The sequence below is a fragment of the Physella acuta genome, unplaced genomic scaffold (genome assembly GCF_028476545.2).
Source record: "Physella acuta isolate Inbredline_101_S28 unplaced genomic scaffold, ASM2847654v3 ptg000020l, whole genome shotgun sequence".
NCBI classification, from domain to species: domain Eukaryota; kingdom Metazoa; phylum Mollusca; class Gastropoda; family Physidae; genus Physella; species Physella acuta.
The window spans coordinates 391950-415615 of record NW_026731540.1 but is presented as its reverse complement, the minus strand read 5'-3'; the positions used below and the strand labels follow the sequence as shown (position 1 = coordinate 415615).

General features: G+C 39.9%; 1 protein-coding gene across 1 annotated transcript; it reads left to right on the top strand.

Annotated features, from left to right (window-relative positions):
• Positions 1-4839: 4839 nt before the first annotated feature.
• Positions 4840-22604, top strand: LOC131939976 (neuroglobin-like). Its single transcript, XM_059298506.1, has 3 exons — positions 4840-4994; positions 17837-18068; positions 22148-22604. Exons 1-3 carry the CDS (start codon positions 4840-4842, stop codon positions 22307-22309), a joined length of 549 nt encoding a protein of 182 aa, XP_059154489.1. The 3' UTR covers positions 22310-22604.
• The last annotated feature ends 1062 nt before the right edge of the window (positions 22605-23666 follow it).

The following is a 23666-nucleotide window of genomic DNA, read 5'->3' as shown; positions in this document are numbered from 1 at the left end:
AGGTTTGTCTATGTCCAGGTTATATGAGGTTTGTCTATGTCCAGGTTATATGAGGTTGTCTATGTTGTCCAGGTTATATGAGGTTGTCTTTGTCCAGGTTATATGAGGTTTGTCTATGTCCAGGTTATATGAGGTTGTCTATGTTGTTCGGGTTATATAAGGTTTGTCTATGTCCAGGTTATATGAGGTTTGTCTATGTCCAGGTTATATGAGGTTGTCTTTGTGGTCCAGGTTATATGAGGTTTGTCTATGTCCAGGTTATATAAGGTTGTCTATGTCCAGGTTATATGAGGTTTGTCTATGTTGTCCAGGTTATATGAGGTTTGTCTATGTCCAGGTTATATGAGGTTTGTCTATGTCCAGGTTATATGAGGTTTGTCTATGTTGTCCAGGTTATATGAGGTTTGTCTATGTTGTCCAGGTTATATGAGGTTTGTCTATGTCCTGGTTATATGAGGTTTGTCTATGTCCAGGTTATATGTGGTTTGTCTATGTTGTCCAGGTTATATGAGGTTTGTCTATGTCCAGGTTATATGAGGTTTGTCTATGTCCAGGTTATATGAGGTTTGTCTATGTCCAGGTTATATGAGGTTTGTCTATGTCCAGGTTATATGAGGTTTGTCTATGTCCAGGTTATATGAGGTTTGTCTATGTCCAGGTTATATGAGGTTTGTCTATGTCCAGGTTATATGAGGTTTGTCTATGTCCAGGTTATATGAGGTTTGTCTATGTCCAGGTTATATGAGGTTTGTCTATGTCCAGGTTATATGAGGTTTGTCTATGTTGTCCAGGTTATATGAGGTTTGTCTATGTCCAGGTTATATGAGGTTTGTCTATGTCCAGGTTATATGAGGTTTGTCTATGTCCAGGTTATATGAGGTTTGTCTATGTCCAGGTTATATGTGGTTTGTCTATGTTGTTCAGGTTATATGAGGTTCATCTATGTCCAGGTTATATGAGGTTTGTCTATGTCCAGGTTATATGAGGTTTGTCTATGTCCAGGTTATATGAGGTTTGTCTATGTCCAGGTTATATGAGGTTTGTCTATGTCCAGGTTATATGAGGTTGTCTATGTCCAGGTTATATGAGGTTTGTCTATGTCCAGGTTATATGAGGTCTGTCTATGTTGTCCAGGTTATATTAGGTTTGTCTATGTACATTGTCGCTCGTTAAATGAGAATAATCTGATATATCGAGCGACGGAAGGACCGTTTATCATTACCATATGTTTAATTAAAGAGATACTAATTCTCATTAAATGTTAATTAACACCAGAATTATTAAATCCTATGTGAGCGGTGACTCATCGTTTTTATTGCAATAAATGTAGTTCAATTGTAAATTTGTAGTCTCATAAAGCCTTAGTGCTTAATTACCTCTCCTCTTAAAACTACGACACCAAACCTCATAAAATGCTGGAAGTCAATGCAGAGTTCTATCCCTTACATTGTAAACAAACAGACATGAGTTTACTTCTGCTTCATTCATTTGCAAACCTTATCACCTTCCTCGCCCTCATCATCGACTTTAAAAACAGTCAACAACATATTTCAACACCTCTCAATTTTCCAGCCAATACCACTTACCTTACCACCCCCCGGCCATTACCCCCCTCCCCCCAACCAGGTAACAGGAACAAGGCAAGACAACCTTTCACCATTGTACAACCCCAACTCTGACACGAGAAAGCCAATACTTATTACATTCTCGTCAGCAGTCGTTGACCCCCCGACCCACAGAGAGAAATGAGCGACCTAAATAGATTTCATCTGACATGGGGTGGGGGCAGTGTGTGTGTGCGTGTGTGTGTGTGCGTGTGTGTGTGTATAAGTGAGGCAGCTTGGTCAGAAAACATCTGGCTCTGACCCACGGTCCTCAAACTGGTGGGGGTGGGGATGTCCACACGGGCAGTAAATTGTTTCATGTTGAAACAGACTCCGTTTTGTAACACTTTGTAGTTGGGTAGCTGGTGCAACATCTGGGACGTGGGCAGGGTGAGGGGAGCGATGAATACATACAATGACGTCAACGTTTGACTTGATTAACACATTCTAGCCTAACGTTTCCTACTAGTTTGGTGATTTTTATGTTTAACTACATCCATTTACAAAAAGGCGGCGTTTTTGTACAAATGCTCAAAGGGTGAGCGGTAGTTCCGTCTGTCCCCTTCTAGCAGCGCCCCTGAACTAGGGCTCTTATTATGCTCAGAAAACATCCCGGGGTTCAGTGTAAACATTCGATGTTGTCAATGTAGATGTTAGTTATGGGGTTAGATGGTGACCAGGGTGTGTAATGGGATGGTAGATGGTGACCAGGGCGAGTTATGGGATGGTAGTTGGTGACCAGTAGGTGTTGACCAGGATGTGTGATTGGATGGTAGGTGGTTGCCTAAGCGTGTAAAGTGATTTGACATAAGAAATCAAGAAAAATGAATCATCAAGAGATAAGCTAATTGGTTATTTTCAAAACCCCAAAATAAAACGGCAACAAAAACTTCAAAACCGAATGGCAAAGCGTAAAATCTGTGATCAGTTGCCGCCTTAGACATTAGCTCTCTAGCTAGACCAACATCAAGCCCCACACTAGTCAGTCATTAGCTCACGAACTACACCGACATTAAGCTCCACATTAGTCAGTCATTAGCTCTCTAGCTCCACCAGCATTAAGCTCCACACTGTACGACGTGTAACACCTGTTCGTCACCTGATCAATCAGGTGATAACTGATATTTCCATTTTACCAATTTACGCATGATGGTACATGACGGTACATGACGGTACATGATGGTACAGCTGCATAATTAAAATAATCAAAGTAGTAATGACCAAATCTACATTTCGATAATTAGCTTCATAAATAAAATAATTAAAATATTGTTGAATTATCATTTAAATAAAGCACCACTATAGTAGATTTACATTATTGTTAAACCAATGTTATCGCCGATATGATATAATTACATAATTACGTTAATGAACCTCATCTTCTGAGTGATATTCCGCTTCATTGTTTCTAATAATCTCTTGTTATTTTCTTTAACAACCTAACCATGACGCATGTATCATTAACTTTTACAAACTTGAATCGCTCACCTCTATTATTTTATCTTTAAGAGATTTAATATAACAGAGATCTTGTACAGAATTTTTTCTTGGGTGGCTGGGGGGTAGGGTAGCCGCCTACTGTAATACACCCTGGTGCAGTGGCGTAGGCAAGGGAGGGGGGTCATAACCCCCCCCCCCCCATAGACCCCTCGGTATATATATATATGAAGTATGAGGGGGGGTGCAAATCGAAAGTTTGAGGGGGGGGGGGGGGGGTTGCAAATCTCGAAAGCTTGTCCCCGGGTAAAAATTGGACCCCCCTTGAGACGATCCTGGCTACGCCACTGCCCTGGTGCGCTTATTAAAATCGGTGCAAATAATAAAGTATAAGAAAAAGTATTTCCTAACATAAAAATATACTAATTGGATTTTTAAAAATCACAATGATACAAAGATAATGAAATAAGAACGATAATGCAAAATTTAGCCCCTGCATAAATTTAAAGCCCCTTCAGTGCATGTAGGCCTACATATTTTTTCTTCAGCTGAGATAAAAATGTGTGGACAATTTTAAAAAAAAATCTCACTGAAAAAATGTCAAAGACGAAACACTAACAAAATCAGCGTCAAATGATTTTTAGTTAAACCCAGATTTTTGTGAAAATTTAATAATAAAAATAAAATAAAAAACTTAAACAGAAACACAATTTTACAAAGAAACTTAATTTAACATGCGCTAAATTTAAAAAAAAAATTACTTGCGGAAAAAAAATAGCGAACGAATTCTAATGCTGTTTTCTTTTGATCAAAGTTTTAAAGGCATTGGGTTTTTTTAAAAAAAAAAAAATCTCGTCTCATTGAAGTGATGCAAGCAAAAATAGAAGTAAATTTCAAACAAAATCATGTCATTACGTCATTAGCTAGTCTTCAAAGGGCGGCAACAAATGATTTCAGCGTGGATTTTATTCTAATAGCTGTAAAAGAAATGATCTTTTAATCACAAAAGCTGTTACGCTGACCACAAATTCTTTGTTCATGTCAAACCAGGTGATAAAAAAAAACCTCACAGCAAATTGAAATGGTGGGAATTTTTTTTTTAAAGTGAATGCTTAAAAGTAATATTATAACAATATATTTCATGTGAAAGATTTGCGTAGTTTTTGAACAACTGGATATTGTGAGAGTAGAGTGGATATCTATTTCTGAAGATATTATTATGTTTTTAAAATTTTGTTCACAATTATCTTTATCGAGCAGGTTACATATGGGATTTGTAATAAAAAAAGTAAACAAAAATAACTGAATTTCTCGGAAGTTTATTTGTGATACAATCTACTTTTAAAACATCTGCGTGTTTAAGAACACGTTTAAAAATTAGAAGCATGGGCTACAACTCAACATCCATCACTAGACTATTTCATCTAACTCTATGCTTCTACCCCGCAGGTCGGGCTAAAGACCCCCTCAGGTCGGGCTAAAGACCCCCTCAGGTCGGGCTAAAGACCCCCCCCCCCCCAAGCATAGTCTACAACTCGACATCCATCACTAGACTATTTCATCTGACTCTATACTTCTACCCCACAGGTCGGGCTAAAGACCCCCCCCCCCCCCAGCATAGCCTACAACTCAACATCCATCACTAGACTATTTCATCTAACTCTATGCTTCTATCCCGCAGGTCGGGCTAACCCCCCCCCCCCCACCATGGGCTGCAACTCGACACCCATCACTAGACTATTTAAATTGACTCTATGCTTCTACCCCGCAGGTCGGGCTAAAGACCCCCCCCCCCATCATGGGCTGCAACTCCTCCACGACGAAGACCGTGAGTCGGGCCAACGAGAAGGAGATGAGTTTCTACCTGACGCAGGAGGAGATGGAGCTGGCCCGTGACTCCTGGGCCATCGTGGCCCTGGACCTACCGGCCACTGGCCTTCACATCTTCACCAGGTAAGTCAAGTTGGAGACTTCTTCTTTAGCCGACCGGGAAGTATCGAATTTATTCCTCCGGGTATCGTTAACCTTACAAATCTAAACCTAATAGCGATACCGGAAATAAACAAAATGCGGTGCAGTAGCGCCTTGCTGAAAACAAGCTGTTGTTTGTTGGTAAATGGTGTGTAACCTGATTTTATCACGGACCCTTACCATGTCTGATCAGCGAAAATTGGTCAGTAAATCGATAAAATGCAACATGAATGTGTTATTTTTAGTCCTAATCAATGAACTAGTATTGATAATTAATGAAAGTTAACACAATCTCTAAAAGTCGAAATAGGCAACCTGCCCTGTCCATTAGCTCACCTGGACTACCTGTCCTGTCCATTAGCTCACCTGGAATACCTGTCCGTTAGCTCACCTGGACTACCTGTCCTGTCCATTAGCTCACCTGGACTACCTATCCTGTCCGTTAGCTCACCTGGACTACCTGTCCGTTAGCTCACCTGGACTACCTGTCCATTAGCTCACCTGGACTACCTGTCCGTTAGCTCACCTGGACTACCTGTCCTGTCCGTTAGCTCACCTGGACTACCTGTCCGTTAGCTCACCTGGACTACCTGTCCATTAGCTCACCTGGACTACCTGTCCGTTAGCTCACCTGGACTACCTGTCCTGTCCGTAAGCTCACCTGGACTACCTGTCCGTTAGCTTACCTGGACTACCTGTCCATTAGCTCACCTGGACTACCTGTCCGTTAGCTCACCTGGACTACCTGCCCTGTCCATAAGCTCACCTGGACTACCTGTCCTGTCCATTAGCACACCTGGACTCGTTAGCTCACCTGAACTACCTGCCCTGTCCGTTAGCTCACCTGAACTACCTGTCCTGTCCATTAGCTCATCTGGACTACCTGTCCTGTCCGTTAGCTCACCTGGACTACCTGTCCTTTAGCTCACCTGGACTACCTGTCCGTTAGCTCACCTGGACTACCTGTCCTGTCCGTTAGCTCACCTGGACTACCTGTCCGTTAGCTTACCTGGACTACCTGTCCATTAGCTCACCTGGACTACCTGTCCGTTAGCTCACCTGGACTACCTGCCCTGTCCATAAGCTCACCTGGACTACCTGTCCTGTCCATTAGCACACCTGGACTCGTTAGCTCACCTGAACTACCTGCCCTGTCCGTTAGCTCACCTGAACTACCTGTCCTGTCCATTAGCTCATCTGGACTACCTGTCCTTTAGCTCACCTGGACTACCTGTCCGTTAGCTCACCTGGACTACCTGTCCATTAGCTCACCTGGACTACCTGTCCGTTAGCTCACCTGGACTACCTGTCCTGTCCGTTAGCTCACCTGGACTACCTGTCCGTTAGCTCAACTGGACTACCTGTCCTGTCCGTTAGCTCACCTGGACTACCTGTCCATTAGCTCACCTGGACTACCTGTCCGTTAGCTCACCTGGACTACCTGTCCTGTCCGGTAGCTCACCTGGACTACCTGTCCATTAACTCACCTGGACTACCTGTCCTGTCCGTTAGCTCACCTGGACTACCTGTCCGTTAGCTCACCTGGACTACCTGTCCTGTCCATTAGCTCACCTGGACTACCTGTCCATTAGCTCACCTGGACTACCTGTCCGTTAGGTCACCTGGACTACCTGTCCGTTAGCTCACCTGGACTACCTGTCCTGCCCATTAACTCACCTGGACTACCTGTCCATTAGCTCACCTGGACTACCTGTCATTAGCTCACCTGGACTACCTGTCCATTAGCTCACCTGGACTACCTGTCCGTTAGCTCACCTGGACTACCTGGACTACCTGTCCGTTAGCTCACCTGGACTACCTGTCCATTAGATCACCTGGACTACCTGTCCATTAGCTCACCTGGACTACCTGTCCGTTAGCTCACCTGGACTACCTGTCCGTTAGCTCACCTGGACTACCTGTCCTGCCCATTAACTCACCTGGACTACCTGTCCGTTAGCTCACCTGGACTACCTGTCCGTTAGCTCACCTGGACTACCTGTCCGTTAGCTCACCTGGCCTACCTGTCCTGTCCGTTAGCTCACCTGGACTACCTGTCCTTTAGCTCACCTGGACTACCTGTCCGTTAGCTCACCTGGACTACCTGTCCTGTCCGTTAGCTCACCTGGACTACCTGTCCGTTAGCTTACCTGGACTACCTGTCCATTAGCTCACCTGGACTACCTGTCCGTTAGCTCACCTGGACTACCTGCCCTGTCCATAAGCTCACCTGGACTACCTGTCCTGTCCATTAGCACACCTGGACTCGTTAGCTCACCTGAACTACCTGCCCTGTCCGTTAGCTCACCTGAACTACCTGTCCTGTCCATTAGCTCATCTGGACTACCTGTCCTGTCCGTTAGCTCACCTGGACTACCTGTCCTTTAGCTCACCTGGACTACCTGTCCGTTAGCTCACCTGGACTACCTGTCCATTAGCTCACCTGGACTACCTGTCCGTTAGCTCACCTGGACTACCTGTCCTGTCCGTTAGCTCACCTGGACTACCTGTCCGTTAGCTCACCTGGACTACCTGTCCTGTCCGTTAGCTCACCTGGACTACCTGTCCATTAGCTCACCTGGACTACCTGTCCGTTAGCTCACCTGGACTACCTGTCCTGTCCGTTAGCTCACCTGGACTACCTGTCCATTAACTCACCTGGACTACCTGTCCTGTCCGTTAGCTCACCTGGACTACCTGTCCGTTAGCTCACCTGGACTACCTGTCCTGTCCATTAGCTCACCTGGACTACCTGTCCATTAGCTCACCTGGACTACCTGTCCGTTAGGTCACCTGGACTACCTGTCCGTTAGCTCACCTGGACTACCTGTCCTGCCCATTAACTCACCTGGACTACCTGTCCATTAGCTCACCTGGACTACCTGTCATTAGCTCACCTGGACTACCTGTCCATTAGCTCACCTGGACTACCTGTCCGTTAGCTCACCTGGACTACCTGGACTACCTGTCCGTTAGCTCACCTGGACTACCTGTCCATTAGATCACCTGGACTACCTGTCCATTAGCTCACCTGGACTACCTGTCCGTTAGCTCACCTGGACTACCTGTCCGTTAGCTCACCTGGACTACCTGTCCTGCCCATTAACTCACCTGGACTACCTGTCCGTTAGCTCACCTGGACTACCTGTCCGTTAGCTCACCTGGACTACCTGTCCGTTAGCTCACCTGGCCTACCTGTCCATTAACTCACCTGGACTGCTTGTCCATTAACTCACCTGGACTGCCTGTCCATTAGCTCACCTGGACTACCTGTCCGTTAGCTCACCTGGACTACCTGTCCGTTAGCTCACCTGGACTACCTGTCCTGTCCGTTAGCTCACCTGGACTACCTGTCCGTTAGCTCACCTGGACTACCTGTCCAATAGCTCACCTGGACTACCTGTCCATTAAAAGCCTTCGATTGGATGGCGGGATGGGAAAGTGTGGCCCGGATGTGGATTACCTGTGATCACGTGGGTAGGATAGACACGCAACAACGGCGGGGTTTGTGTGTTTGGTGTGGGAGTTAGTATGTGTGTGTATCTGGTGTGGGATGTGACATGTGAGGGTGTTAGATGTGGGATATGATGTGTGGGTGTGTTTGGCGTGGGAGTTAGCTTGCGTGTGTATTTGGTGTGGAATGAGGCGTTAAGTGTTTGGTGTGGGATGTGATGTGTGGGTGTGTTAGGTGTGGGATATGATGTGTGAGTGTGTTGGTGTGGGAGTTAGCGTGGTGAAGGCAGTGTTTCTTCCAGACGTTTTTCTCAGGAGGGGGGGAAGGGGCACTTGATATTTTCTGGGGGAGGGGGGGCTAAATTTTCCGGGGGCGGACACTGGTAAAAGTATATGCTTTCTATATAAATTACAGAGATGCCTGGAAGAAACTCTGGGTGATGGGATGTTTTCTAAGGGCTTCGATATCGCACCCCCCCTCCACTCTCTCAAACCAGCAAACAGTTTACGTTAAATAGTAGTCACTGGGGAAAAAGCCCAGTAATCATTTTGTGTGTGCTGTAAACCAAAGATCCTCTAAATAGGCAATGGCACCATCCACACTTAATACTCACAACAGTTGCGTTCTCACCTCCAATTTGATATAAATTTTAATTTAAGGGAGATTATTCGTAATATAATTCTAAACACCATTTTCAAGTTTTTAAAACGCATGTTATGAAAAAGCACAACAATAATAAACATTTTTATAATTTATAATGGTATTTAAAATAAATTTTAACAGCTATTATTTAAAAAAAAAATATTTTTTAGATTTAAAATTGTAATACTAATAAAGACTAAGCACTTTAAACTGTTTAAATTTTAAAATATAATATATTTACATTCCACTTAGTTTTTTCGTTGATTAAAACATGTAAATTTAGTATGGTGGGAGATTTGTCTGACTTAAAATATTTAGTATGCCGTGGTTTATGGCTGTGTTAAAATGTTTTGGATGCTGTGGTTTATGTCTGACTTAAAATGTTTTGGATGCTGTGGTTTATGGCTGTGTTAAAATGTTTAGTATGCTGTGGTTTATGTCTGTCTTAATATGTTTAGGATGCCATGGTTTATGTCTGTCTTAAAATGTTTAGTATGCTGTAGTTTATGTCTGACTTATAATGTTTAGTATGCTGTAGTTTATGTCTGACTTATAATGTTTAGTATGCTGTAGTTTATGTCTGACTTATAATGTTTAGTATGCGGTGGTTTATGACTGTGTTAAAATGTTTAGTATGCTGTGGTTTATGTCTGTCTTAATATGTTTTGGATGCTGTGGTTTATGGCTGTGTTAAAATGTTTAGGATGCCATGGTTTATGTCTGTCTTAAAATGTTTAGTATGCTGTAGTTTATGTCTGACTTATAATGTTTAGTATGCTGTAGTTTATGTCTGACTTATAATGTTTAGTATGCTGTAGTTTATGTCTGACTTATAATGTTTAGTATGCTGTAGTTTATGTCTGACTTATAATGTTTAGTATGTTGTGGTTTATGTCTGTCTTAAAATGTTGAATACGCGGTGGCAGAACTATATTTCCAGAGTAGAGAGCGGCTTTTTAGAGACTCAATATACAACCAGAAATAAAGTGAAAATTAAGTTTTTGAAAAGAAAAACTTTACACTTATGCTAATGCTATTGCCAATTTTCTTTTCTGACAATAAGAGTGCCATGTCTACAAGCTTTTATTTAACTAGCTTTCTCTCTCTGACTATCGTAGGCCAACCTGCTTTTGTCTGAGGTCAAAGGGGAGTGAAACAAGTTCAATAAAATTGTTGGAATAAAAAAAACAACTTTATGTACTAAAAAGTAGAAAATAAATAATTTTCTTAAAATATATAATAATGAATCACTGTAAAGAAAGGCGTGGGTCACTACATTATCTTTTAAATAACTTTAAAAAGAGACACGTTTTTTTTTTTAAATAGTTATCTAAATAGTGGTTCATTATTAAATATATATATAAACAATTTCTTTTTTTTTAAAGTGCATTTTTGTATAAAAGTATTTTCTTTCTAACATTTTTTAAAATTAAATGAAATAATTTAAAAAAATAATATCGCCAGTTAATGTGAATTTAAAATGAGAAAAAGAAATGCCCATAAAGTAGTGCCAGTACAATGACTTGACATTAGCAATGTTTCCCTTCTGGAAAACTTCCTCAACTCTATTGCACTGTTGGCTAGACCAGGGGTCGGCAACCTTTTGAAGCGGAAGAGCCAAAAGTTACGATTTTCAAAATTTCCCTGGTTTTAAAGAGCCACTAACATTTTTTTATTTCAAATATTTTATGTTTTTATTAAGATTATTAGTATTTATGCAAGGAGCTGGAGAGTCACATCTTGATATTAAAAGAGCCGCAGTTTGCCGACCCCTGGGGCATGTACTTTAGTGCACTGTACACAATAGTTGATAATATTCCAGCATGTTAAATTAATTCTTACAGTGAAAAAAATAACCGCAGTTTTTTTTTTATTTTTGTGTGTACGGATTTCTCGCTCTAATGTAGGCTAAATTTGAACACGGGCTTAACAAAGACAGTAGTTTTTAAAATAAAGTTTTTAATTATTTTGTTAAAAAAAAATGATTCCATTATTGTGGTTTGACCTAGCATTTTCCATATAGTTTGCCGTTCCAAGAGCAGTAACCAATAAAATACTGAACTTTAGTTATTTTACGCAGTTGCCTGCCCTTAATCAGCATACATGATGTTACAGAGAACTGCCGTCTATTTGTTGGTTATAAATGACGTCAGTTTTAGACTTGTAAATACTAAAAACTATAAAGGAACGAAAAAATCTAAAAAAAAAGTCTTCCTCTTATATTTGGTTTATGAATGTATGGCAGTCTGTCTGTCTGTCTGTGGGTTTGTTTAGTTTATGTTCAGTTCCGGCGCCAGGTTATTGAGCGCCCTAGGCAAACTTTATTAAAACGCCCACTTTCACAAAAATAATTTACTAAAACATGTATAAGAAAATAATTAATTAAAAGTGACATATTAATTTATTATCAATCATGTTAGTGCACGTTATAATTAAAGCAGAGGTTCTTCCAGGCATCTCCCCCCCCCCCCCCCCCCGAAGAAAATTCCAAGTGCCCTACCTTCAACCGGAGAAAAAAGTCTGGAAGAGACACTGGTTATAAGTAGACATCAAAATGAAATTTTACTTGCCTCCTTCGTCGCAAAAGTTTGTACTAATTCCTTCAATTCCAGTTTGCAAGCGTAATCACATTTTATTGAAATTGTTAAGTCCTAGAGTCTACTTTCGACTTTACGACATAATATCTCCCCCCCCCCCCTTTAACTTAAAGTTGTATAATTTATAAGTAAGCTGTTAACCTAAGGTGCAGGAATTTGATGAGTGTAAAGTTAAGCAACGAACTATCTTCCATTTGGTAATCCAAATACCAGTTTTATTCAAGGGAAATAACTTTCACAAGAATAGCTAAATTAACCAAGTGTAACCAGACATGCTTGAAACAACAATAAAACGGTTTAAATTTCATTACGTAATAATTATACAAAATCTTTTATATTAACTGTGGTATCAAAACAATATATTTTAATTGTTGAATACTTAACTGTAGGTTTTGTTCGAAAGTCTAAACATGGTAGCTTTATTATAACATACTTCTAGTCAATTTTGATGACAAACATTCTATCTATCTTAAATTACCAATGTCGTTTGTACTAAACAGTTTCTTTAATTTTGGATCCCCTAAAGTGAGGGACAACTTAAAAAAAATTCAGATAGGGGTAACTATTTAAGACATCGCTATAATTATTTACAAAATACAAAATAATTGTTATTTGAAAAAACAGAGTTTACGGTCAGTTATGAATTCCAGTTATGAATATATGAATATATAATATATTATATTAATACTTTACGAGTGGTAATATAGATTCCTAAATTTTTTTTCAGCTAGAGAACGCCTACATTTCTTTCTAGTGTGTTCCGTCCTGAATTGAAATCATCTAACTTACAATAAACTCGATTACTCGATATACTCAAACTCTACTACATTTACAACAGATATCAAACTTCAATACTTAACATTACTAGACTCGATGCTCCAGAACTACGGACACTGTTAAAAGTATATATTTTCTATATAAATTCCATTTCGTTCAGAGGGGTGGGGTAGGGGGGGAGGCGCTAGACTCTCTTTCGGGGGGGGGGGGGGGGAGGGGGAGGCTTCGCACCCTAGGCCTAGTTTGCCTTATAGGTAGCGCCGGCCCTATTTATGTCTCACTACACCTTTTATCCAATCGGCATGAAGCAGGGGAGGTTAATGAGAATACTCATGGAAAGGTTTCAGCGAGAAAGATAATTTAAATTTTGGATGGACGGCGCCCCGGCGGTGTGCGACTGGGCACCCAGAGTTCCCCAGCGGCTATCCTAGCATCTGATACCTATCAGTTGGGGTGTAGCACAAGGGGTCAGGGGTGTCCGCTGATTCAATGCTCAAACTGCACCTGCCGCATCCACCGGTGCCCCGGCCGTCAGATGACCTTGTGCGTCCCGGGCTCTCACGAGAGCATACGACAGTCCACGGGCTCTCACGAGAGCATACGACAGTCCACGGGCTCTCACGAGAGCATACGACAGTCTGCTTGCGTTTCTTCCTGACGTATTTCTTGTCCAGCAGCCGACACCACACCCTGAAAGATCAATACAGATTTGGGTGAATCTCACAACTTATTGAACACTGATATTTATTGATCTACAAACAATAATTTTCACCAACTCTGTATGAGATTAATAGTAATTTGAAAGATATAAAAATAGCACTCATAGGGTACGCTAGATTATCTCTACACAAAAGTAAGAATTAATTAATTTACGGTGAAGCAAAATTTAAATTACATCTGAATAGGGGGACAACCTTAGCAGAGTTATTTCCAGGCATCTCGAAAGCCCCCCCCCCCCCGAACGAGATGGAATTTATATGGTAAAAATATACTTTTACTAGTGTCCGCCCCACCGGAAAATGTTGATCGACCCCCTCCCCCCCCCCCCCGAAAATATCAAGTGCCCCCCCCCACCCCCCTCGGAGAAAAAAGTCTGGAACAAACACTGATCCTTAGTACATTCACACCAGTAGCGTACGCAGGGGGGGGGGGGAGCAGGGGGAGCGGCCGCTCCCCCTCTGGCCATTTTCAGCAAAGTGGCGCCTTTTTGGAAACTTTTTAATCTCAACGTTTTAAACAATGATATTTGTTAAAAAAATATTTTTGGTCGTGCCGACCAAAAATATTTATTAATATTATTATTTTTAAATTTACTTATGAGCAAACTGCGTAGAGGTGGGGAAATTTTGACAAGGTCAACAACGTCATCACGATGAAGTAGTAGTATTCTTACAGTTTGGGCGATAGTGATTACGATTACAAATTATATGAAACAGTTACAACCCCCTCCCCCATGGACCCCTCTGTAAAAAAAATATTGTCATAATATTTAAATACCACTGCTACTTATTGAAATCTATTTCTGTAATATATATTCATGTAATATATATTTGTGTAACATATATGTATATTTAGAACAGTCATCTAAAAACTGACGCTATGTTAACTCTGAGTTGGTTATCCCCCCCCCCCCACACACACACACATCACCACCACAATTGTGTAGAGCGACATTAATGTCACACCTAGGTATTCACTGGGTTGGATAATTGACCTAAAGTGACCGTACAGCAGAGGCGTAGCTATGGGAGGGTGGGTGGGGCGGCCGCCCCGGGCGCCGACCCAAATGGGGTACCAAAATGGGTAGGACCAGCATGCATAACTTTATATAGCCTGTATATAAATGAAAGGGGGAGAGGACGAAAAATTGATAGTTCGCCCCGGGCGCTGGAATGTGTCGCTACGCCTCTGCCGTACAGTGGTGAATGAAGTTGAACCCCCCCCCCCCCAACCCACCCCGAACTGATCTGTTAAGTACATGTAGTAAAACGCGTAGAAATGTACCAAAGTACCATGCCGCCAGAAAATTAGCTTTTTAAACGTAAAACTCTGTGAATATTTTTTTGCAATTACCAGTAAAAAGGTGTGTGATCAATACAGTGATCTAACCTACACCTATCACTATGTTAAAAAATGATCTTTAAAGAACACAAGGAAGCAGTAGTTAATTAAAAATATATGATCTGAACTAAAACACAGATGTATAGTTAAATGTAGGCTGTTATTCCGAATGTTTTTCTACTATATCGAAAAGCGTGCTTTTATACCAACTCTGATTGTAAAAACTTTCATTATGCTGTAACACTTTAGCATTTATGATGACGATATATTAAATTTTGATTATAGACAAAAACTTTTTGCAAACACTAATAGTGTTAAACAATTTCATCATATTCAAAAGTAATTATTTATTTGTTTTGACATTTATAATTAAATGTGTAGATATATACATATTTATATTAAGAGAGTGATTATTTCCCCTATTTCACTTGTCTTAAATAATTTCCCAGGAATTATTATGTAAGAAATTTTTTTACAAGAATTACAAAATAGATTGTGTTACGTTCATTGTTTTGGTTGTAGTATATATATATATATATATATATATATATATATATATATATATATATATATATATATATATATATTTGTTTGTTTAGATTGATACAATTTTTGTTTTGTCGGCCTGCATTGTGTGTTTTTTCTTATTTCTTCAGAGTGCTACTTTAAATTTATTTTTACATCATAGCGAAGCAATGACATACAGCAAGTAATTATATATATATATATATATATATATATATATATATATATATATATATATATATATATATATATATATATATATATATATATATATATATATATATATATATATATATATATATATATATATATATACGTATATAGAACGTGTTAAAAATTCGGCGCCTTTTTTGCTCTTTTCGCTCCCCCTACAACAAAAACCTGGATACGCCTCTGATTCACACAAAGTCGTTAGGCTTCTATAGACATTCACCCGTTTCATATCATGTGAATATTACTAAGATGGTCTAGAGCACGGGTTCCCAACCTGGGGTTCGCGACCCCCCTGGGGGTCGCGAAGGTCTTTCTGGGGGGGGGGGGGGTCGCCAACTGGTATACTAAACCTTAGTAATTTGAAACAAAACATAAATATTTAGAAGAATTTTTGAAATTCGGCTTCATTAACATCACTGGAAATGTAATAGAGAAGAAGCCATGCGTACTGTACAAAGTTGTTATCAGTCACGAGTTATGAAATCTTCAAAACTAAAACGTCATTTGAGACGAGTCATTCGGAACACACCAAAAAATATATGAAGTTCTTTCGTCGATAAGAAGCTAGTTGCAAACGCCAGAGACTTGATCGAACAGGAAGTTTTCACCAGCATTAGTGCAAGCAAGCATCAAATGAAGTCGCGATAGAAAATGCCAAGCAAAAAAAAAAAAAAACAAAAACAAAAAAAAAAAAAAAACAATAGGAGAAATTCTCATCAAACGCTGCCTGTACGTAAATGTTAAATAACACATTTTTATTGAAATTAAGCTTTCACCATTATCTGCTTTTCAAGTTGATAAATCAACAGACGTGAGTTCGTGTTCGCAGTTGCTGGTCTGTGTCTATATTCATGCGGATAATAGCAAAGATAAAAGAGTTGCTCTTTTGTGAAGATAGCATGGAGAAAATAAATATCTTTTTTGAAACTGGATGATTAAAATGGGTTAGAACGGCTGTGGGGGTTTGTACGGATGGTGCGCCATCTATGTTTAGCTCAAAATCGGGCTTTCAGAAAACAGAAAAGATTTAGCTCCCTAAACACTGCCCTAACCAATTGACATCAAGAGTCCATTGCTAGTATAAGTCGTAAATTATATAAAATCTGGAGCCTCCAAAGAACTGAGCAAAAACATTAATATAGATCACGAGGTTCTGCTCTTCTACACTACAGTACGCTGGCTGTCAAACGAAATGTTGTAAATTGTGATTTTGAATTGAAATCTGAAATCAAATTGTTCTTGGGAGTGCAAAGGAAACAATACTTTTTGGTATGCTTAAAACGACATAGAGTGGTTGGAGAGAGTATCATACCTAGCAGATGTGTTCGAACTTCAAGATAAGCTTAACCTGAAGCTTCAGGGAAAATGAACGAATATTATAACTTTCCATGATAATCCCGGGGCATTTTTATCAAAGCTGCAAAATCGGTAAAGAAAACAAATCTTGGAAATATTGTAAATTTGAGAAACTCTGCGGTGTGGTAGATGAATCTGATTGTGAGATAATTAAAATTTTGAAAGAAGCGATTTCTGGGCATCTTGAATCTCTTGAAAACGAACTGCATCGCTATTTCTCTGAGCTGAAAAAAGAAGAATCTGCATTTACGCATTACCCATTCTCTTCTTCCCTTGATGTTGCCAGCATTCCCGATGAATTACAAGATGAATTCTTTGATTTGCAGAATGATTCCGTGTAAGATGAAAAACTGCAGACACAATTTTGGTGTAGTATTCACCATTCATACCCAAACGTAAAATTGATTGACTTTTCGAGAATATATTTTCAACACTATTCTTCGATTAAAAACAAAATTAAGATAATTATAATGACATAGGTTGGCGTTTACAATTTTTAAAAAAAATTAAAAACTTAACCACGAAGGTTTAGTGAATAGTATGCAATTTTACTCATGCTATTAAAACAGCTATCAATAGTAGTTCATATTGAAAGTCTACTAGAAAATCTTATTTTAGTGCTTATTAATTTCCATACTAATTTCGGCTTTTTAATTCTATGGGGGTCGCGGGTCACTTACTTTTTATAAAAGTGGGTCGCCACTCGAAAAAGGTTGGGAACCACTGGTGTAGAGTGATTTATATTTATTCATATAAAATATGCCAATTTCGTTAAGTGACATATCATTTATGTCATTACTATCCCTGCACCTATACCGTTAGATGCCAATTTTTTTATTTAACATGTCATGTGTCATTACCGTCCCTGCACTTCTACTGCCAGATGTCAAATTTTGTTATTTAACATGTCATGTGTCATTACTACCCCTACACCTATACTGTTAGATGTCAAATTCTGTAATTTAACATGTCATGTGTCATTACTACCCCTACACCTATACTGTTAGATGTCAAATTCTGTAATTTAACATGTCATGTATGTCATTACTACCCCTACACCTCTACTGACAGATGTCAATTTAGTTATGTAACATGTCATCATGTGTCATTACTACCCCTACACCTATACTGTTAGATCTCAAATTTCGTTATGTAACATGTCATGTATGTCATTACTACCCCTACACCTCTGCCCTCAGACTGTTCGAGATGGAGAAAGACTTCCAGAAACTCTTTAAGCGTCTGATGACACAGAAAGAGAGCGGGGAGTTTGTGTTCGACACGGCGAGGCTGGAGCGGCACGCCTCGCTGGTGATGAAGCAGCTGGGCCAGGCCGCCGAACACACCGACGACTCCATCAACTTCTCCGCCTCCCTCCGGCTGCTGGGGGAGAAACACGCCGGATATAACGTCAAGCCGGAGATGTTTCCGGTAGGTCAGAGGTCACGTGGTTTTGGTAGGGTAGAGGTCACGTAGTTTTGGTAGGGTAGAGGTCACGTGATTTTGTTAGGGTAGAGGTAACGTAGTTTTGGTAGGGTAGAGGTCACGTGGTTTTGGTAGGGTAAAGGTCACGTGATTTTGGTAGGGTAGAGGTCACGAGGTTTTTTTAGGGTAGAGGTCACGTGGTTTTGGTAGGGTAGAGGTCACGTGGTTTTGGTAGGGTAGAGGTCACGTGGTTTTGGTAGGGTAGAGGTCACGTGGTTTGGTTAGGTTAGAGGTCACGTGATTTTGGTAGGTTAGAGGTCACGTGATTTTGCTGGTTGACAATTATTTTGATTTCTAAAAAAAAATACTGGTCATTTCTGTTGTTTACAAAACGGGTTGTCCATAATTGACGTCACGTTTTTTTTTACCGATTATTACACCCCACTCATTCCCACCCTTTCAATGTCATGACTCGTCAAAAAAGGTCAGGTTACTATTCCCCCCCCCCCCCCCACCCCCACCCCACCCCCCAATAAAATAACCATAAATATGATGCAATAAGATGTAGTCTGTCGTCAAAAACGTGAAGTTTGACCCCCAACCCCTAGGGATGTGACAACATTAACAAACGACCCCTAAGACTTAGTACATACGAGGTTAGGGACAATAGTTTTCGTTTAATAGTTGAACATTATAAATAATTAAAAACAAAGTTAATAAAGCATGACTTTTTTATTAAGTATTGCTTTTGTAGACCCATTGCCGGCGCCAGGTTATTTAGCGCCCTAGGCAAAACTTATTAAAATGCCCACTTTCACACAGATTAATTACTAAAACATATGTAAAAGAAAATAAATAATTAAAAGTGACATATTAATTTATTATCATTTGCATACACGTTATAAGTAGAAATCAAAATCAAATTTTTGTGCCTCCTTTGTCGCAAAAGTTTGTACTAATTCCTTCAAGCGTAATCACGAGTCTACTTTGTACTTACAGACATAGCCCCCCCCCCCCCTTACAAAATTTCAAATGCTTCTCTCTCCTCCCGCCCCTACCAAAAACCTACCAAACTATTTTGTTAAGAACTTCTGCTCTATATACTTTTTACAATCTATATATATAATTCTCTTCGAAGAGCCATAGAAAACACCACGCAGCTTAGCCACCACCCTCATTCCCACCTGTCAGGTGAGCTGTGGTTCACCCCGAATGTTTACAATCGTAGAGCCGATTTGAATACGTGACGGCTATTAGGGGCAGATAATTTAGTTTTTAAACGATTTGAAACTAAGGGGAGATAAAAAGTTCTGCTTGATATTTTCATTGTCGTCTGTAAACGTCTGCTTTCACTGAGCGGGGTGGGGCGGGGGAGGCAGGGGCGTGGGGTAGTGTCGAATTCACAAATTATGAATTGTTGATAAGTAGAAAATAAATCAACTACATAGCGGCGTATGCTACGTCGCGGGTCAGCTCGTAGCAAATAAAAACTAAAAGTTGTATTTATATGTAAGCGGTCAGCGAATTATCTCCCATTTGGAAATCCAAAATACCAAAAATTTATTCAAGGGAAAAAACTTTCAACAGACTAGCTAAATTAACCAAAACGGAAATAAGACACGCTTGCAAAACACAATAAAACGATCTAAATTTCATTACATATAAATTATAAGAAATCTTTTGTATTAGCTATGTAAACATGTCAAAACAATATATTTTACTCAATTTACTACTTAACTGTAAGTTTGGTTTCAAAGTCTAAAAACGGTAGCTTTATTATAACATATTTCTAGTCAATTTTGATGACATGCTTTTATCGAAGTGTAATTGACTGTTCTGTTTTTTTAAATTTTGGATCCCTTAAATAAAGGGACGCTTTTCAAATAATTCCATTGCGGGCAATTTAGGCTCGCGAACCGCATGCGGCTCTAATGATTTCATGATGCGGCTCTCCAGTTCCATGCTCAAATATCAAGTTTTATATATTATTACATTTTTAATAATCATTTAAAATATTATGAATAAAAGCAACTTTAAACAGGATAAAGACACCAGAGAACAATGAGTAGGTGCATTAGAAAGTATATGGACATCTGACAGCAGCTTGGGCACCAGGCCCAGCCCCACAGCTGTGCTGTAGCCAGTCCCGTGGCAACAATTAAATGTATGCCATTGTCCAAGTGCCGAATTCTTCGAATATCGTTAAACGAATAATGTTATTTTATTCATAATGCATTTCCCTAAATGTCAGTATGCATTAATTTGAGATGATTGACGTAGTTTTTTAGTTATGAGTTTCATACGGTCGAGCTGGGTACTGGGGGTGGACGATAAGCCCGGTGAGAACCAAAGGACAGAAGCGTCAGATACACAGTAATCAAACCGATACCCAAGCCGGTTAGTCGGAGTTTGCCGTGTCGAGGCCTGCCTGGCTAGTGGAAGACACCCTCTGAGCCGGTGATATCCGTAAAGAAAGAAAAAAAAAGTTCTTGGTTTATAAAGTGGATTGGGATAGTCCTATAGTTATGTTATCTGATTACTTATTTTATTATAGCAGAGCTAGATAAAATTCTTTAACATGATTTGTGCGAAATATAAGTATGTTTTTTTAAGTGTAAATAATCTTTCATATTTAAAGCTAGTTATTTCAAATAAAAAATCAAATTTATTTGTCCAATCTTAATCACATGCCAAAATATTGAAATAAAATGTTAGTTGCTCTTAAAAAACTGGGAACTTTTGTAAATTGTAACTTTTGGCTCTTCCGACTCAAAAGGTTGCCAACCCCTGGTTTAAGACATTGCTTTAATTATTGATTAAATAAAAAAAATTATAATTTGAAAAACTAAGTTTAAGGTTAGTTATGAATTTCAGCTTTTATAATATTATAGTGGTAATATCGATTCCTAAAAAACTCAAGATTTTTCAGCCTACCTTTCTTTGTAGTGTGTTCCGTCCTGAATTGAAAAATTGAAATAATCTAACATACGATAAACTCGACTACTCGATATACTCTACTACATTCACATACTTCGATACCTAAACATAACTAGACTCGATGCTCCAGAACTACGACACCAACTCGCTTAACTTCACCAAGCTCTACGAAAGATACTCTTAGTCAACAACGATTTCACTGGACCTACTACTACACATTAACAGTCAACACAATTCGATACCTTAATACCACAAGACGATTCATCAAAACTTACCAAACAAGTACAATACTTTGAACACCCCGTCATTACAAAACTCTATACACCAGGACAGATTTCTAATTCAAAGTCAGAGAAAACGAGACTTAAAAACCAAAATTGCACGTGTTTTAGAACACCCCTTCTATCGTTGGAGCGATCACTAAGTCAACATTAAAATTAGATAACCGTTTGAAATGCTTGAAATTTAAATTACGAACTTATTTCATCGTTTTCTACATAAATTACGTGACACAAAAAAGTGCCTGGTAAAAAGCGCCCCGACATTTAAAAATTAGGGATTTGGGGTTGCATTTTCACCATCGCGAATAAATATAGGCCTTTATAGACCTAAATTTGGGGTGAGGGTGCAAAATTGATAGTTCGTTCTGGACGACGAAATAGATCGCTACACCTTTGTATATTACGATTTATAGTTTATAAAAGATAATCAAAGTTATTAATTATTAGGTACTTTTTGATAATAGCGATTAAACCTTTTTGCGCCCTCTAGTGATAACGCCCTAGGCGATCGCTTAGTTCGCCTTATAGGGTGGCGCCGGCCCTGTGTAGACTGTGTATTAATGGTAAATTAAGGGTGTCATTCATGAAGACAACTGCTTGTTTTATTGATGTACAGTGTTTCTTCCAGACTTTTTTCTCCGGGGGGGGGGGGGGGGCACTTGATATTTTCGGGGGAGGGGGGGGGGCGGTCAACATTTTCCGGGGGGACGACGACATTGGTAAAAGTATATGTTTTCTATATAAATTCCATTTCGTTCGGGGGGGGGGGGGGGCGGTAGAGTTTCTTTGGGGAAGAAACTCTGTTGATGTATCGCGACACTTGATGTACTTCAGCTCAATACATTTTTGTCTCCCTTTGTTCCCCAGTTCTTCTGGCCAGCCGTGAGGGACGGGCTGAAGCTGAGGCTGGGAGACAAGTTCACGGTCAAGGTCGAGCTGGCATGGAAACACCTGTACGATTACGTCACGTCCAAAATCTCGGAGGGCATCGAGATGAACCGAGACATCAAGAAAAAAATACCACTCTAACGCCGGGCGACCCGCGCCAACCACAACAACATGCCTTAATGCGTACTCACTCTACATCAAGGGGGGTAACTTATTGTACAAGGGGGGTAACTTACTGTACAAAAAGGAAACTAATCCTTATATAACAAGGGGGTTGGGGTATCTCAAGGTGCATCAAGGTGGCTAACTCATTGTAGAACAAGAGAGACAAATTCTTGTAAAAGGGGAGATTACACGCTGTAAAAACAATGAGAGACAACTTGTTGAACAAAAACGGGAGGCTACTACTGGTACAAAAAAGGGGAAACCATCCATTGTACGTCAAAGAGAGACATTACAACTGTTATTTCCTGAGAACCACGCACACACTTGATAAACTTAAGGCCCTAATGTGCCTCAGTGCGTTTTGGTTTTTTTAACAAAAAAATTGATTAAACTCCTTCGTTAACAGTACGTCAGGCTACTGTTAACTGTGGCGTTGGCCCCAAGAGAAGCCAGAGTGCCAATCGTGGTCTGCCAGCGAGTCTGATGTTTGTTTACATCCAGCTAGGGATAACTCCGACTCCACACATGGAACATTTACATCATAAAGTATGAGTACCTCATGAGCACATTGTTTACAGTAATACTTCACGTCTTCCGTTCCAGTACTCTATTGCTGATGACGTCTCAAGCAAGACGTCATGTATAAGTAAGATGTAGTACCACTTATATGGATGACGTCGCAACCATTGTGTCTAAGATGTTACAGTTGTTTTTATATGTTGCTCTGACCAATGTATATACATGTTGTCATTCAACTCATCTTTGTGGCATTGTGTTGGCGACTTGTTGGTCGTCTTGTAGGTCTGTAGATACATGATGGTCATTTGATGGTCTACGGATGGTCATTTGATGGTCTACTAGTGGCTAATTGATGGTCTACTCATGGTCATTTGATGGTCTACTAGTGGCTAATTGATGGTCTACTCATGGTCATTTGATGGTCTACTAGTGGCTAATTGCTGGTTTACTCATGGTCATTTGATTGTCTATAGTGGCTAATTGATGGTCTACTGATGTCATTTGATGGTCTACTAGTGGCTAATTGATGGTCTACGGATGGTCATTTGATGGTCTACTAGTGGCTAATTGATGGTCTACGGATGGTCATTTGATGGTCTACTAGTGGCTAATTGATGGTCTTCTCATGTCATTTGATGGTCAATTGAGGGTGTGTTGGTGGTTGTTCGATTGCGTTTTTGTTGGCTATTTGTTGGTGTGCCGGGATCACTTGTGGTGTGTTGTTGACTACCTGATGGTATGTTGTTGACTACCTTATGGTCATTTGCCTGGTCATTAAATGATTGTCAGCCTGCTGTCATTTCTGCATGTGCTG

What these genes read in the sequence shown, in the direction of transcription:
- LOC131939976 (XM_059298506.1), top strand. Translation starts at nt 4,840, where the DNA reads ATGGGCTGCAACTCCTCCACGACGAAGACCGTGAGTCGGGCCAACGAG. An exon ending in GGCCTTCACATCTTCACCAG is followed by an intron (nt 4,995 to 17,836) that starts GTAAGTCAAGTT and finishes CTCTGCCCTCAG; the next exon opens with ACTGTTCGAGATGGAGAAAG. An exon ending in TCAAGCCGGAGATGTTTCCG is followed by an intron (nt 18,069 to 22,147) that starts GTAGGTCAGAGG and finishes TTTGTTCCCCAG; the next exon opens with TTCTTCTGGCCAGCCGTGAG.